At 37.0% G+C, this 16,189-nt stretch overlaps 2 protein-coding genes across 4 annotated transcripts; both read right to left on the minus strand.

The window, feature by feature from the left end:
* Positions 1-4,935: 4,935 nt before the first annotated feature.
* sar1ab (secretion associated, Ras related GTPase 1Ab) lies at positions 4,936-10,100 on the minus strand. 2 transcript variants are annotated; one of them, XM_084392251.1, is made up of 7 exons: positions 9,940-10,100; positions 7,874-7,947; positions 7,665-7,784; positions 7,431-7,496; positions 7,164-7,267; positions 6,193-6,324; positions 4,936-6,070 (listed from the first exon to the last, which is right to left on the minus strand). In XM_084392251.1, the coding sequence occupies exons 2-7, from the start codon at positions 7,929-7,931 to the stop codon at positions 5,954-5,956; spliced, it is 597 nt and encodes a 198-aa protein (XP_084248377.1). In that variant the 5' UTR covers positions 7,932-7,947; positions 9,940-10,100; the 3' UTR covers positions 4,936-5,953. The 2 variants fall into 2 exon arrangements, with proteins under 2 accessions (XP_084248377.1, XP_084248378.1); XM_084392252.1 differs by lacking the exon at positions 9,940-10,100 and adding an exon at positions 9,631-9,653.
* A 1,143-nt stretch (positions 10,101-11,243) lies between these two features.
* Positions 11,244-16,078, minus strand: ppa1b (inorganic pyrophosphatase 1b). Of its 2 annotated transcripts, none has more exons than XM_084392256.1 (12): positions 15,944-16,078; positions 15,624-15,838; positions 14,137-14,201; positions 13,724-13,777; positions 13,324-13,443; positions 12,908-12,994; positions 12,652-12,778; positions 12,439-12,566; positions 12,260-12,345; positions 11,954-12,029; positions 11,774-11,813; positions 11,244-11,593 (listed from the first exon to the last, which is right to left on the minus strand). In XM_084392256.1, the coding sequence occupies exons 2-12, from the start codon at positions 15,682-15,684 to the stop codon at positions 11,562-11,564; spliced, it is 876 nt and encodes a 291-aa protein (XP_084248382.1). In that variant the 5' UTR covers positions 15,685-15,838; positions 15,944-16,078; the 3' UTR covers positions 11,244-11,561. The 2 variants fall into 2 exon arrangements, with proteins under 2 accessions (XP_084248382.1, XP_084248383.1); XM_084392257.1 differs by having other exon boundaries at positions 15,964-16,076.
* Between the last annotated feature and the right edge of the window lie 111 nt (positions 16,079-16,189).

The following is a 16,189-nucleotide window of genomic DNA, read 5'->3' on the forward strand; positions in this document are numbered from 1 at the left end:
TAAAAAATATTCCAAACAAAACAAACAAAAAATTAACAATGTCATTCATTGGAGTAGGCTAGTGATTATATCTTTTAACTGAACGGATTTGGAAGAAGTGCTTATATAAACTATAACTATTTTTTAACATTGAAAAAAATTATAGATCAGTGTCAAGAACTGTCAACATCCATATATTTTGCCACAGTGTCATTATCAGGATATATTTTTTCTTAAAATTAACTTCTTTAGTCTATTTGGGATGAGGAAACCCAGTCCTCCCGGTCTATAAGCTCAAGTCTCGCCCAGTAAAATTTGCCTTTAGAAACATTATATTTTTTATTCTGAAGAATTTGTTGTATATGGTTATTATAATTTTTTTTTTTGTTAAATATACTGATTCCATCCAAGATCAAAACAGGTTATTTGGTGTCACTCTTACTAAAACTTAGATGTCATTTTCAGAGAGTAACACAATTTACACATTTAAATACATTTAAGTACATTTACTTGAGAGGCTACTGTACTTAAGTACACTTTTTGAGTATCTGTACTTTACTTGAGTATTATTTTTCCTGGAAACTTTTTACTTTAGCTTCACTACATTTGAAAGACAAATATCGTACTTTTTACTCCTTTACAATTCTGTCATGGTCCTTGAGTAGAAAGTAGTAACGTCAGTCAGGGGATGATTTTGGTTGCAGGGGTTGCATTTTGGTTGGAAATAAAAGTAGGGTTGACGTCAGAACCCGATTGATGTTGGATTATGACATAAACCTGATTTTCATTTTCAGTGTTGGGTTTGGTCTTCTAAATGCGAATTTTGTCATTGTTTTGGAGCACACTATAGATAACAGCAGAGGCGGACAGAGTACACAGTTTCATTACTTGAGTAAAAGTACAGATACCCCTTGCTAAATTTGACTCAAGTACAAGTAAAAGTACTACAGTCAGATGTCTACTTAAGTAAAAGTACTAAAGTACTTGTTTTTAAAAGTACTTGAGTATCAAGAGTACAAGAGTAAATTTTTTAAATATTGCATTACTACTGCCACAGTGCTTACATTGGTAAACACAGCAAACACTTGAAGCGAAAACTATCATTAACTTGTTCAGAAAATTGAAATAGTCTGGCGAGGTGGGGCCACGGGTTGGCACATTCCCGGGATGGACCTGCTGCGTCTTCATCCATTGTTTCGTCCATGGTTTCGTCTCTTATCTAAATCTGACCATGGAGTTGACTTTGGCGGAAAGCTGAAGGTGATTGCTGATAGGCTGTCCCAATCAGTGGCGCCTGCACAATCCAATCACGTTTGAGAGGGAACCAACAAATTGAGGGGTTCCGAGATTTTTCTTTTTTCCTTTAAAATTTTTTTTTTTTTAGAAGAAGTAACGGGTACTCACGGTTATGGATAGAAATGTAGTGGAGTAAAGAGTACAATATTTGCCTGCCTCTCAAATGTACTTGAGTAAAGTCATGAGTACTCCCCAAAAATGATACTCGAGTAAAGTACAGATCCCTCAAAATTGTACTTAAGTACTGTACTCAAGTAAATGTACTCCGTTACTGTCCGGCTCTGGATAACAGTAAGGCTAACATATTCATACTAAAAGCCAATCAACTTTTCATAGAGACTTTAAATAGGGCACTATTTGAGGGAACAGCCATTTGGGTGTCTGAAACCATTCAAAATCCCACTACTGGAAATGTGTTCTAGAAATAAATTTGATATTGATATGAGGGTATAGGGGTGATTTCGGACACAAACAATATGTGATTAACGTGAATATTACTACTAGTCCTCTCAACTAGATGTCACCCTTTTACCTCGTAGGATGTTACAACGGGGTCCCTGTCTTTAGAGGTGGACAGTAACAAAGTACATTTACTTTTGAGTATCTGTACTTTACTTGAGTAATATTTTTTCTGAAAACTTTTTACTTTAACTTCACTACATTTGAAAGACAAATATCGTACTTTTTACTCTACTACATTTCTGTCAAGGTACTTGAGTAGAAAGTAGTAACGTCAGTCAGGGGATGTGATTGATTAAAACGTGATTGATTTTTTGCAGGTGACAAACAGCCCATCAGTAATCACTCTTGTAGGGTCACGTGCCGTGAAGTTCAGCGATTTCCCATAATTCTCTTTGAACACTAATCAACTGCACGCAGTGCGTGCATCCATGGCAAATAAGTATTTCTGTTTTGCTGTTTGTTAAAGCAGTATTGCTGTTGGGTAGTTATACAGCTATGGTTGTGTAGCTGGGTTTTAAACCAGGTTGGATTTTTATAGACCACTTGATTTAAATGTGCATGAATGGATACACATAAATGTGTACTTCTTTTGTTGGGGTGGTAGGAGTGTTAAGTAAAACACTGTGTTTTTTTTGTCGATTCAGTTGTTTAATTTCTATAGGTTTTATAACATTCTAAAAGCTCTTAATTCCACAGATACTACTAACTGGTAGGTGTATTCACTAGGTTGCTTCAGAGGCATAAGGTACTGTAAGTATTACATACAACAATGCAAAAATAATAAAACTATGCATTGACATTTACTTTTGATACTTTTTAAAAACGAGTACTTCTGTACGTTTACTTAAGTAAAAATCGGTCTTTACAACTTACATTTACATTTAGTCATTTAGCAGATGCTTTTGTCCAAAGCGACTTACAATTTAGGACTAAATTAAGCGAGTCATCATGAAGAGGCAAAAACAACGCAAGAAGTGCTCAAAATACGAAGTTCAGGCATTGTTCAGAGTAGCATAAGCCCGATAAGGGAGGATTAAAGTAAAAGGAAATAAAACAATTTTTTTTAATTTTTTTTTTTTTTATGAGGTGTTTTAAGTGTTTTCAGCTGTCTTTTGAATGTTGTCAGGGATTCTGCATTCCGGATGAGGGTGGGGAGAGCATTCCACCAGCATGGAACCGTGAATGAGAATGTTATGGAAAGTGATTTTGTGTCTCTCTGTGATGGAACCACGAGACGTCGCTCGTTGACCGATCGTAGGCTTCTGGTAGGGATGTAGACTCGTAGGAGTGAGTGAAAGTAGGAGGGAGCTAAGCCTGTGATAGATCTGTAAGCAAGAGTCAATGCCTTGAACTTGATGCCAGTCTTTGCCAGGTTGAGCTGCAGGTGATGTTCCTTCATCCATGCCGAGATGTCCGCCAGACAACTTGAGACCCGTGGAGCTATTGTGGGATCATCTGGTTGAAATGACAGGAAGAGCTGTGTGTCATCAGCATAGCAATGGTAAGAGAAACCATGTGCCTGTATGATGTGTCCCAGTGATGTGGTGTAGATGGAGAAGAGGAGGGGTCCAAGAACTAGAACCCTGAGGAACCCCTGTGGTCAGTTGATGTGCTCTGGATACCTTGCCTCCCCATGCAACCCTGAAGGACCTACCTGTGAGATAGGATTCAAACCAGTGGAGGGAAGTTCCTGTGATGCCCAGTGATGAGAGGTTGGACATAAGGATCTGATGATTCACAGTGTCGAAGGCAGCAGACAGATCCAGGAGAGTGAGAACTGAAGATTTGGAAGCAGCTTTTGCGATCCGTAGGGCTTCTGTGACCGACAGTAATGCAGTCTCAGTCGAATGCCCTTTCTTGAAGCCGGATTGGTTGACATCCAGCTGGTTGTTCAGAGACAAGAAGGATTTTACTTGGTTGAAAGCAGCTCGTTCAAGTGTTTTCGCAATGAATGGTAGGAGAGAGATAGGTTGGTAATTCTCGACAAGTGATGTGTTTAATGTTGTTTTTTTAAGCAGTGGAGTTACCCGAGCCTGCTTGAATGCAGTAGGGAAAATGCCAGTATGGTGGGATGAGTTGATGATGTGTGTGAGTGCTGGAAGAAGTGTGAGGGAGATGGCTTGTAGAAGGTGTGAGGGGATGGGGTCTAGAGGGCAGGTGGTAGGATGACTGGAGAGGATAAGTTTAGATACTTCTTCATCGGTTAGTGGAGAGAAGGAGGATAGAGGGTTATTGGCTGAGGGTGTGGTTGGTCTGGGTTCCTGTGTGTGTGGAGCTGAGAACTGACTGCTGATAGTTGTTGTTTTGTTGGTGAAGAAGTTAGCAAAATCATCAGCAGTTAAAGAGGAGGCGGGTGGTGGTGGTGGAGGTGGACAGAGGAGAGAGTTGAATGTCTTGAAGAGTGATCGTGTGTTGGAGGAGCTGTTGATCTTCTTGTGGAAATATGAAGATTTTGCTGCATTAACATCCACAGAAAATGAAGAGAGGAGAGATTGATACATACTCAGGTCAGATGTGTCTTTTGATTTGCGCCATTTCCTCTCCGCTGCCCTGAGTTCGGTCCGGTGTTCACGAAGAACCTCAGATAACCAGGGGTTAGAGGGAGTAGCGCGTGCAGGCCTGGAGGAGAGGGGGCAGATATTGTCTAGAGAAGAAGTTAAAATGGAGCATAAGGTATCCGTTGCGGTATTCACATCCAGAGATGAGAATTGTGAGGGTGAGGGAAGAGAAGATGACACAGCAGAGGAAAGATGGGAGGGAGAAAGTGAGCGCAGGTTTCGTCTGAAAGTGACTGGTAGGGGGGTTGGTGGTGCACGGGTAGGAAGTTGTAGATTGAAAGTAATGAGGAAATGATCTGAACTTTTACTTTTTTTTGTAACGCAGTAATATCTGTACTTTCACTCAAGTAAGGAAGTTGTGTACTTTTTCCACTTTTACAAGTTGAGTTAGACAAAGTTTCATTGACAAATTTGTTGACATAGTTGTTGAGTTTACATTATGCATAATGTTTGTGTGCATTCTGAGGCTCACTTATCCCAAGCAACAACGGTATAGATTCAGTGTTGCTAAATAGCTTTTTTTTTATTTGACTCGACTAGGATATCACAAATGTTTTATTCTTTAAAATGTTTATTCAAATTGCTTTCTACAATTTATATACATATCTATATGTTTTTGGAAAAGAGCAAAGTACACATGGAAAATTCAAAATATTTTATTTGTGTTGCCTACTTTAGTGCATAAATGCTACAAGGTGATACGAATGGCACGCACATAATTAGCCATTTCAAAAGATAAGCAGCATTGAAAATCCCAATCCTTTCACATAAGCCTATTTACAAATAGGGGTAAATGTGACCTAGTAATATGACAGATTTTTCTATTGCTCAGGCAATATGAACTAAAAAAGCCTTTGTACTCTCATGCCATAACTGCAAATAAATCACAGCTGACAGTCAACAAGTACTCATTGCACAATTATTCAGGTAGTTTAGTGTTGAAACAGGCTAATGTAGAACATCACTGAAAATGAAGAGTAATACATCAGCACATATCAAAATACTACATACAAATCAAACCTTTATATAAATATGTCATTGTAAATCTCTGCCAAATTTGATAAACAAGCATGTATACATTGGCAGTCCACACCTTCAGAAGTATTTCCTTTGAACAGGTGGGAAATCCAGCTCTAGGAAAAGCCACCAGCATTTTAAGGCACTGAGGTAATGTAACATGAAAACAAAAACACTGATTCTGTATCATCTAATGAACGTGACATCAGAAATTCACAGCACAAATTATATTCACCTGATTATAAGTGATTCAAATGTACAAAGGTATGTTTAACTTTTTGGCAGGGTATAAAACTGACACCCGTGTGAAAAACGTGTTTTGTTACAGGATGCCAATCCTTAAAATAACCCAGCTCAGTCAACTGTTTAAGGATGCTGTATGTCTAACCCTTTTAGAAAAGTAAACAGCACAAATTATGTCTTTAAGAAATAAAAGTGTACGTAATTGCTACTGTAGCTTATTATTAAATGCATATCTCAGATACTTATCTGACCTATCACCACACTAGATTTCATAGGCTCAGATAATATTTATATATACTGTGTATAACACCCCTGGTTACTTAGTTTCATTACAAGATAAATAATCAATTAATAAATAAGGATACATGAGTTATGAATTAATAACCACATTAAATATGTTAATCAATATACTGAGATAGCCATCGAAAACCTTCACCATATCCTTGTCTCTTCAACACACTGCACATAAAGACTTCCATTGGCCTCAGGTTGAGTTCTTTCAGTGATGCATTCCCCTGTGTGGACACATAGACAAAATAAGACCTTGTATTGCTTCAGAAAACTTTAAACATTTGATTGAACATTACATACCAAACTGTGCAACACATGTTTTAAATATATTCCCTCATTGACCTACCTTTCCAGTGGTGTGTCCATAAAGACCAAACATTCCTCTCAGCGCATCCTCACTAATTGCTTCTGGCCGGTCAATTTTATTCCCCAAAATAAGGATTGGCACATTGGAGATGGTTTCATCGGTTAAGAGGGCCTATGATATAAAGAGCAATCATTATTATTCAAATATATGGCTGTTTTGAATGGTGGAATAGGGAAGAAATTTAAATAAGTGCTTTGAACTCAGTGCTGTGACATTCCTTTTGATGTGTTCAAGGTTAAACTTTTATGTAACAATGGCCCTGTTTACATCTGGTATTAAGACGTGCTTTGGTCGATCGGATAAGTGGGCAACGGGGTCTAAATGTTTTGAGCTTGTCCACTTTCGACCACTTCCAGAGGTAGTCGAAAACGCATTAGACCGGTTTGCTTTCATAGTGTAAACGCTCATGTGGTCGAATGTGTTCGAATCTGCCTACTGACTTAATGCGTAAACATTATGGGAAGTGCGGTAGCTAGACAGACGGGATTTAAACTTTGTCGGCTGAAGACCCCAACTTGGTTTGAAAAACGTACCAAGCAGAATGTTCTCTCACCATCCCTGATTTCGAACACTCACTCACGGCATTCGGCGCGGTCTTGCGGCTGTCAGAGCAGAAACGAAAGCTTCTGCTTTCCGTATGTTTTTCCGTCATATCCTTTCGCATTCATATGTAAATTGCATGCTCTTATTTCGTCCGGTAGATCAAAAGATCTGAAAAAGGCCATACATTTATCCGCTCATAGACCCTTCCCTCAAAGAAATCAGGACAGAAGTGGTTGAAAGTGAACAGAAGAGACGGATTAAAACACCAGGTGTAAACAGGACTGTGCCTTCCTCGTCTACTTGGGATCCGGTCGACCAAAACACACCCTAAATGTAAACAGGGCCTGTCTTGTCTTAATAAAATCCTTGATTATAAATAGATATGTAAAAAGGAAAAGTAGACTTACATCTAACTCAATTTTGGCTTCTAGTAGTCGTTCATGGTCAGCACAGTCAACAAGATACACTATCCCATTTATTGCTGGAAGATAATTCTTCCAAACTCTTCTTGCTGAGAATTAAGAATAGACAAGATCCATTTGCATTATGTTCGGTTGTTCTAAAATTGATTTTGTTTTATAAATCTACTTTTGTTTAATTATAGCATACATTTTTTAACTCTTAAATTTAAACTCCAGATGTATTAATCATGTATTATTAAATTCTATATTTACCTTGAGCATGACCACCCAGGTCAAATGTTGTGAAAGTCATCCCAGCAATAGACAGTTCTTCAGATGCTATAGCAGATAGGACAAGATACAGTACATTGTGCACAATGTTTGCTCCAACAAATGTAGAATTCAGCTTGTAAGAATAAGAAATCCTGTTTTTTTTCTTTCACTTTCCTTTCTAAATGTATACACCTCATATTAAAACAGTAAACTATGTGGCACTTTACTACTTACTAGGGTGAAGTGTTGGAACATGCTGCCCAAGTCGATCATCTTTAAGCATGTGCAATAATGTTGTTTTTCCGGCATTGTCTAATCCAAGAAAAACTAATTTCCCAGACTTTTTATAGAGTCCTAAAAGGAAATATGAGAATGAAAACACAAAAAACAGTTACATGATGATTTGTGCTCATCTGTATTTCAATATCTGGCTAATACTTTACCTAATAATTGTAACACACTGTTGAATCCTCTGTACAGCCAATCAAATATGAAAGACATTTTCGTGGCCTGCTCCCTGAAATGAAATAGCAACAAAATGAGAGATTTGTTTCAATGGACTAGCCTACTGCAAGATCCAAGACTTTTCAATGGGCTCTGCTAACTCCAAAATAAGCGCTTTACCTAAATCTACTGTAAGCATAGGCGTCGATTTCGGGGGGGACGGGGGGGACGCGTACCCACCAGATTTCGTCACGAGTCATTTTGTACCCACCACTTTTAACTTCCGTCCATATTAATTTGACTTTTGGTTCGATTTTTTTGACCGTTTTCAGTGGGTATGAGGAGCAATATGAGAGAGAAATTTGGTAATCATTGTCTGACCCAACAAAAAAACATTATAATATAAATTTTATTTTATTTTTCATGTTCACATTTATGAGGGAAAAAACAACGTGTCAGTTCTCGGTTACGGACTTGAGCGCTCTGAAAGCGGCATGCATGCTTTACAACTTTCACAGAGACCTCAAACAGAACAGCTGCCTTTCTTTAAATTTAATTTCGTTTTGTATTAATTATATCTTAATTTTAATCAATGTTTCATGAACCAATTGCCTGGATTTAAAGTAAATATAGCAGAATCACGACATGGAGGCGCCGGCGAGTGAACTGGAGTTCGTCTCATAAATGAACCGAAACTCAGTGTATAATGCACATTCACATTCACAGCGTATTTAGACACATTTAGACGCATTCATAATCATTACTTTTACCGGTTCTTTGTGGCAAGCTTTATGCGTGCGGTCGTGCGCTTGAGTGCGGCTATATTACGTAAACGCTCATTATCCTGTAGGCTATACGTAATTAAATTAAATTAATATAAAGGGGCGATTTGTCCACGAATGACTTAAATGAACAACTAGCCTAGTAGTCGACTAGAAAAAAAAAATGTTAGTCGGAAGCAGCCCTTATTCCACATATTTTCGAACCAGGCAACAGGACATCTGGGTTGAGCGAGCGACCCTGCGGAATGAACGAGCGGAGCGGAATATTCAGAAATGCGCTCTCCACTCACGAGCTCTGATCGGAACAAACCCGAACCTCACTGTCTGCTGAACTTGCGCAGAAACATCAAGATATAACCAGCTTTTTAAAATGTTTTTTAAAACTAAACACTATTTTAGCACAAATTATGAGCTTATTGGCGATTTTTTTTATAATTATTGACAAAAATAGAATATAGTTTTTTTTTTTTTTTTTTTTTGGGTGAGCCTGTTGAAAAGTGCCTGAGCTACAGGACATCGTCTTTCAAAACATAACCTGCTCGAAAGAGAGAAAAAAAATTAATGCGTCGTACAGCACTTCTGAAAAAGCACTTCCGAATGCGTCTCTGTCCCCAGCACATTTCAAACCAAACTGACGCCCATGACTGTAAGCATGTGAAAAACAACCGCTACTACGTTACTAAAATGACCCAAGTTAACATTTTGCCTTCAAGAGAGCATTTAAGAAAAGAGACACAAAACCCCTCGTATAACAACCTATGATAACAACCAATATCCCGCACACAACTTGAGCAAGAAACTATTTCTAGTTGTGAGACCTTGTCACTTGACGCCATGGATATAGCACACAGACATAGCTGTCACTCAAGTGACGGCAACTAAAGCTCAACTCCAAGAGCATTTCTATACATTCAAAATGTTGGTAATTAAGTTGAATACATATGCAACCAAATAGTATTGTTCCCAAACTGTACCTTAACTGTAACCGCAGTAACGTTATACACAGTCCAAATGTTTAGCGCGCGTTTTCTAGAAAAGCGCCGTCAATACAGTGGAGGCGCTTTAAAACACACCGAAAACAACAGCCAGAAAGGTTGATGCTGGTTAAATGAGCAAAACAGAGCATTGTGAAGGTAAACATGCTCAGGATGACGTTATAAATAAAACCTTAAAACCTGTCTTTTGGTGTTGAAATTTGTCTATTAAACATCCAGTCACAAATATTTTAACAATTGCGTCATTTGTAAATAAACCGAGAAGACAGTACATATTCGTGTCAGTACCTGAAAGGGTACGTCCGCTTGTAGACCAGTCAGTCCGGTCTGTGTTCTTCTGCTAAACACCAGCCCGAATTTGACGTTTAACCGGAACTGCGTAGCTGCATAGGGTGGTCTCAGATCGATTGTAGGTTAATGCGTTGTCATCTGCTTGCTAAATGTTGACTGACCTGCAGATGTGGGGTCTGACAGCTAAGGTTTACATTTAAAAGTTTGGGGTTGGTAAGAATTTTTCAGTGTTTTTTATTTAAAGGTCCTATGCTCATTGATCAAAAATACAGTAAAAACAGTAATATTGTGAAACATGATTACAATTTAAAAGAACTGAAACATAAGAATGGCATATCCAGTCACCATTGACTTTCACTGTATGGAAAAAAAAATTGTGCAATGAAAGTGAATGATGACTGAGGCTGTCAGTCCCTAATAGTTTGACTAACATCTGTTGTTGCACAGAAAAAAAGAAAGTCATATGGATTTGGAACAACATGAATGATTTGACAGAAGTTTCACTTTTGGGTGAACTATCCCTTTAAAAGTAATGCGTTTTGGATGTAGCAGCTCTAAAGGACCAGCATTTTTTTTTTTTTTATACTGGCATTATGGATGCTTATACATCAGCTCACTCTTATTTGTGACAATTATATTTAAATATTGTAATTATTATTGTTAAAATATAAGTTCTGTAAAGGCAATCTAATACAGAACAAAATCCATTAACAAAGAAGCAGCAGTGTCATATCCTCCTGGGACCCAGGAATAGACTTTTGTCTACTGTAGTGGACATTATATATTAGTGAATTTCTCTGACAGCATACATGTCACATATCACAACCTGGGTGTCCTGTAAAGAGCACATTCAGGGCTTTTCAGAGACACCAAATGTTTGGAGGTTTCACCATGAAAACAACTTCTCCTTGGTCTTTAAAAATGTCTGACATTAATTTAGTGATCAAATGTAGCACTCTTATGGAAATATGATAATATATTATAATTATAATTTAAATCGGACTACTTTTCAAATTGTATTTCATAAACCAACATCTCAGGAAAATGTTATGGGGTTTCAAATCAAAAAATTACTTTCTGGGGCATTGATTTCATACATGTCCCCTGTAGATGACATCAGGACTTAAATCATGTTTATCAGGCATTTTGGGAGACAAGTGAATATGGAAATAAATTATACATCAATATTCTTTCAAAAAAATAAACAAATTTTTTTTTTACCATTTGTTTCTTATGCTCTAAGTCTAAACAATGTGATTAAAAAAAAATAATAATACATGAAAAAAAAAAAATTCTGGGTCTCAGGAGGATATGAGAAAAGGTTTATTAAGCATTTGTTCAACAGCATACAGTACCTGAGTTTGACCAGACTGTTAAGTATCTTTAGACTGTTTAGTATCTCTAACTTTAGTATCTGTTACACAGAATATCTAACCATTATCAAGATTAACATAATTTAGCAAGCCATTGGTTAGCTCCTCTAACTGTTAACTTGAGATTCAGGCTTCAGATAAGGTGTTAAGTGCACATGTTTTCATTTAATATCCATTATTCTAAACCGAAACTGACATACACATTCTAAACATGATCAGACTGGTCCATTAACAGTGTTCTGTCCTTTAGTTCTTCGCATAGTAGAACCACTTGTCAACTGAAAAAGAAAATGAAACAATTTATATATGATGGCATATCTTAAAAAAAAAAACTGTTATTCATTTGTAAACTCAAATTGAATGGATACACAAAAAATAATAATAATATAGAACCAAAATGACAGATTTTAAGAGATCTGATTTGTCACTAAAATAAAAAAATAAAAAAATAATCAAACCTGAGCTTGGAACTTGACTGGCATCTCCACATGGGCATGACTGATAATAGAAAGAAAATTTTGTTTCAGTTACCACATTATTGTTTGACAAGGCGCCACTATAAAAGTAATACATCTGTATATACAATTTATTAAATAGTGAATAAAGTCCTGTGAATTCAAATAAAAAATAGTTCATACTCCATTAACAACTGCTTTGGCTTCATCTGCCGAACAGCAGAATGGACTGTCTCCATCTGAGACACACGTGTTCTTGCTGCACAGTGAAAGAGAAAAAAGCAATGATTTGAGGTGAAAAGAATACAAGGCACAAAAAAATTATCTTCATTTTTATATAACATTTATTTATTTCAGTAGTAAACCATGTCTACATCTTAATATGTTATCTGTATTGATTGTGAATGAAAGCGCAAACAGTCAGAGCTGAAATAAAATACTATGCAAATGAGCAAACAAATGCAGACTGCTGAAGAAAGATTCCCATACCAGTTTAGTTCTCCAGCATTGGTTTGTTGTGAGATAAGTGCCTTCCAGAAGCCATGGGTGGTTTTGATTGTCTCAATGGCAAAGTCCTGGAATAAATGTAGCATATTTTTAGTGCTGTAAAGGCTTATGACCAATCACAAATGAAAGCTTGTGCACAGCACTTTTTCTGAGCAACATACCTTGTCTTTGAACTCTCCGTTGAATGCAAACTTGTTTTCAGGTTTTCCATCAGGTACCTTGTACCTCCTGAACCAGTCAACTGTGGCCTCAAGGTAACCTGGCTTGAGTCTCCTCACATCATTAATGCCTATATTTCACATCAGATGAATGAAAACAATCACATGTCTGCCTCTCTCTTCTGAGTCAACAGGAAAGCAACGAGTGTTATTTACTGTTCAAGTCCTTTGCCTCAGGGTCATCAACGTTGATTGCAATGACTTTCCAGTCAGTTTCACCTTCATCAATCATTGCTAAGACACCCAGGACTTTCACTTTGATAACATCTCCACGATTGCACACCTGCAAAGATCAAGAATTGTGGAGTTTGTTCATCTAATCCACCTTTAACTGCACAACGCCAACTTGCTTCATTATAAATATGGCTTAATTTCATTCAATACTTCAAATGACAAACACCAATATCAATACCTTGCTACCAATTTCACAGACATCAATCGGGTCATTGTCACCACAACACCCTGTGTCATTGTCTTTGTGCCCGGGGTCTTCCCAAGTCTGTCAAAAAAAAATATTTAAATAAAGTTGTTGTAAAATCTACTAATAAAAAGTGTATCATGGTTTCCACAAATGTATCATGGTTTCCACAAAAAATATTAGGCAGCACAACTGTTTTTAATATTGATAATAATAAGAAATGTTTCTTGAGCACCAAATCAGTATATTAGAATGATTACGGAAGGATCATGTGACCCTGAAGACAGGAGTAATGATGCTGAAAATTCAGCTTCACCATCACGGGAATAAATTACACTTTAAAATATTAAAATTAAAAGGTCTGTTTTATTCTATTTAATGTATGATCAGTGCTGATTTAAAAGGCTTACTTGAGGGATTGCTCCATAATTCCAAATATACCCTTTGTGTGGGAAAACATTGGCCACATAGCGCAAATTGCCCTTCTTCACATCTTGCTTTATGGGGTTCAGAGGGTCTTTTGTAGCAATCTGAAAAGTAAAGCATAATGTTGACTTGCACAATATTCATATTGCAGACACCAACTGGTTGATGATTTTGTCTGAATGTAATACACCTCAAATGTAGGTTAAAAGTGATTTCTTTTCAACACCACTTAGTCCTCGTAAATGTATTGTATCCATTAATGTTTTAGGTGTGTAAATATATGGCCTTACAAAATATAAGGCCTGTTGCAAAGTCCTCTATTCTATTGTTTTATTGTGTTATATTGCAAGTGGTGTAGTTTTGTACTGTTACTGTTGCTCATACCTCCATTTTTGCATTTGTCCATCTTGGTACTTCAACAACCACGTGGAAAATGTTCTACAGAGTAAATAAAAAGGATTTATTAAGAAAAAAAAGAAGTAAAAATTCATATTAACAGTCATATTTCTAAAGAGAATACAAAAAATGTAAAGCCATGAGAATGATTAATCATAAAGTTTGACACACATAAGATATCAGAACAGTCCAAAGTATTGAACAATTTAAAATGACACTGTTGACAGGGTAAAGATCACTCCTCTCACAGACTAAGTCCCTTCACCCGATAAAGAGCTGATATACACTGCGCTGTGCTGTATTGTGAAATGACCATACACTGCCAAAGGGCTCCCCCAAGAGAGGCGGGTATCAACACTGTGACCCTGACAAGAGAAACTTGGAACATTAAAATTCTGTACCTGAGCTTCATCTGCACACATGGGTATGTCATGGAATGGTGAAATATACTTTCCATCTGAGTTCTCTGTTAAAAAAAGAACGTTATATATGTTACATAATATTTCTATACAAATAAATATTTCAAAACCAGCTGTGTGCTTCAATTACTTGTACATCTCATCACTTAAAACATTGCAGAGCAACAGTTTTTCATATTAAGGCACAAATAAAATGTATGCTTTATACTTATTCGCACACAATGTCCATCATGAACAACATGTAATGAGTTAAAATCTTTAAAGCCTTCACTCTTAAAGAGAAAGATTACCCTTCCCCAAATCTGCATCGTTTACTTGAGTAGAATGTCCAAACTGCTCTTTTCCATTCACACAAAAGTGAACACAGCTGTCAAGCAAGAATTTCATGGCAATATTTTTAGTAATTATAAAGGTACACAGAAATAGACTAATTTTTAACAGATTATAGGCACTGTTATGCAGTACCTTTTGGGTACTGTAACCATTAAAAATGAATATGCCTGCATGATAATTTAGGAAAATATTTCTACAAAAGTGTATAAATATGTTCTGGTCAAGCCCAGGCATTAAAACTTTATTAAATTAGTTTATTTATGCATTTTTTTAAGCAAGACAAGACAGAAAATCAAAGAACTGAAAACATAGGCTAGAATTTATCACACCACTATTCATGTTAATTGTATGAAAGCAAGCTCAGATATTCTGAACTGGGTGTTCTACAGAAGAAGGAAAGTTGGGGTTGACTTTGAAACTTAAATTAGTATGTTCAATGAGTTAATGATAATGATGTTAATGGTTTTCCGCAGTGTGCATATAATCTGTCAATCATGTTACTTGTCAAGAGAGAGGTGATGATGTCATGCTGCTGCTAAGGGTGAGATGTCTAATGTACAGGTGGCAACTTAAATAAACAAAGCACGTCCAATTTTGAGGAGACTCATTCAGTATATCTGGTTAATATCATAGACTGTAAAAAAAATAGGTTAATATACTTCATATTTTATTTATCTGAGGTCATTTTAAACAGAGCAGACAAAATAACAGGGCCACAAATTATATTCTGTGATAATATGATGCAATGAGCGACCCTGTATTTGCCCGTTCATCATTTACACATTTTAAATAGACGTAAGTTAAAAAAAAAAGTTGGCAACGTTTCCCTGTTTGGTAATAATACTACATTGTCGTGTATTTGATACTTTCAGCTTTTACTATGTAACCGGTACAACAGGTTTAGTTCATTTGAACGAAGAATAACTTTAAACAAACCCACAAATAATCAGTTTTTGGCTTGAATATCAATTTAATATCGTAAATTCATCACATTTACTGTCAAGTTTAGGTCATAAATGACGCGAGGAAAAGCGACACGTGGGACTTGCGGCCCAACCCCTTTCATCTTAATTCAATGAACCTCCCAGACCGTACAAACTCATCATCAATCCCTCAAGAACATAATTCATACTTACTAAAATAGAGCCTATAGCTCAAAGTGTTAGGGTTTCCTCTTTCTTCAACGGAGAAACTCATATTGTGCGCTATTGTGTATTGATTCCGGTAGGCTGTGTGTTAAAGGACTGCAGTTCAAGCTTAGGGAAACCGCGCATGCGCACTTGCGCAGAGGCTGAATTGCGCATGAGAGCGAAGTCTTTGTACATCTGATATGTGAATCGGTAATGATGGTCTGTGCAAAAAAAAAAAAGAAGGAAAAAAAAGACCTTGTAAACAAATTTAAAATATCACAATTTTAACGCAGTAAAAGGGCTGTTTTGTTGCTCTGGTTCACAACCTGGTCAAGTTGATGTTCACCTGGTTTAGCTGGTCAGCAAAGTGATCTCCCAATCTGACTCTATTATTTTTTATATATATTTTTATATTTTGCCGTTGGCGTTCGTGCGATGTAATTCTCCCTTGACGTCATATCCTCCCAGCGCTCTTCGCTTCCTGCCTGGCGGAGGGAGGGGACGGTGCTGACGGCTGGGAGGACGAGCTGAACGTGAAGAAAGCCTTGGGAAAGCGATAAGAAACGAGGGGA

Source organism: Rutilus rutilus (genome assembly GCF_951802725.1).
Source record: "Rutilus rutilus genome assembly, chromosome: 20".
Lineage (NCBI taxonomy): Eukaryota > Metazoa > Chordata > Actinopteri > Cypriniformes > Leuciscidae > Rutilus > Rutilus rutilus.

Bases quoted from the DNA above. Each gene is read 5' to 3' on its own strand.
- sar1ab (XM_084392251.1), bottom strand. From the start codon at position 7,931: ATGTCTTTCATATTTGATTGGCTGTACAGAGGATTCAACAGTGTGTTA. The intron at 7,785-7,873 runs GTAAAGTATTAG...ATTTCCTTTTAG, and splicing joins CAGTGTGTTACAATTATTAG to GACTCTATAAAAAGTCTGGG. The intron at 6,071-6,192 runs GTAGGTCAATGA...GTGTCCACACAG, and splicing joins ATGGACACACCACTGGAAAG to GGGAATGCATCACTGAAAGA.
- ppa1b (XM_084392256.1), bottom strand. From the start codon at position 15,684: ATGAGTTTCTCCGTTGAAGAAAGAGGAAACCCTAACACTTTGAGCTAT. The intron at 14,202-15,623 runs GTAAGTATGAAT...TTTTTTTAACAG, and splicing joins GAGCTATAGGCTCTATTTTA to AGAACTCAGATGGAAAGTAT. The intron at 12,030-12,259 runs GTATGGGAATCT...TTCACTGTGCAG, and splicing joins AATGCTGGAGAACTAAACTG to CAAGAACACGTGTGTCTCAG.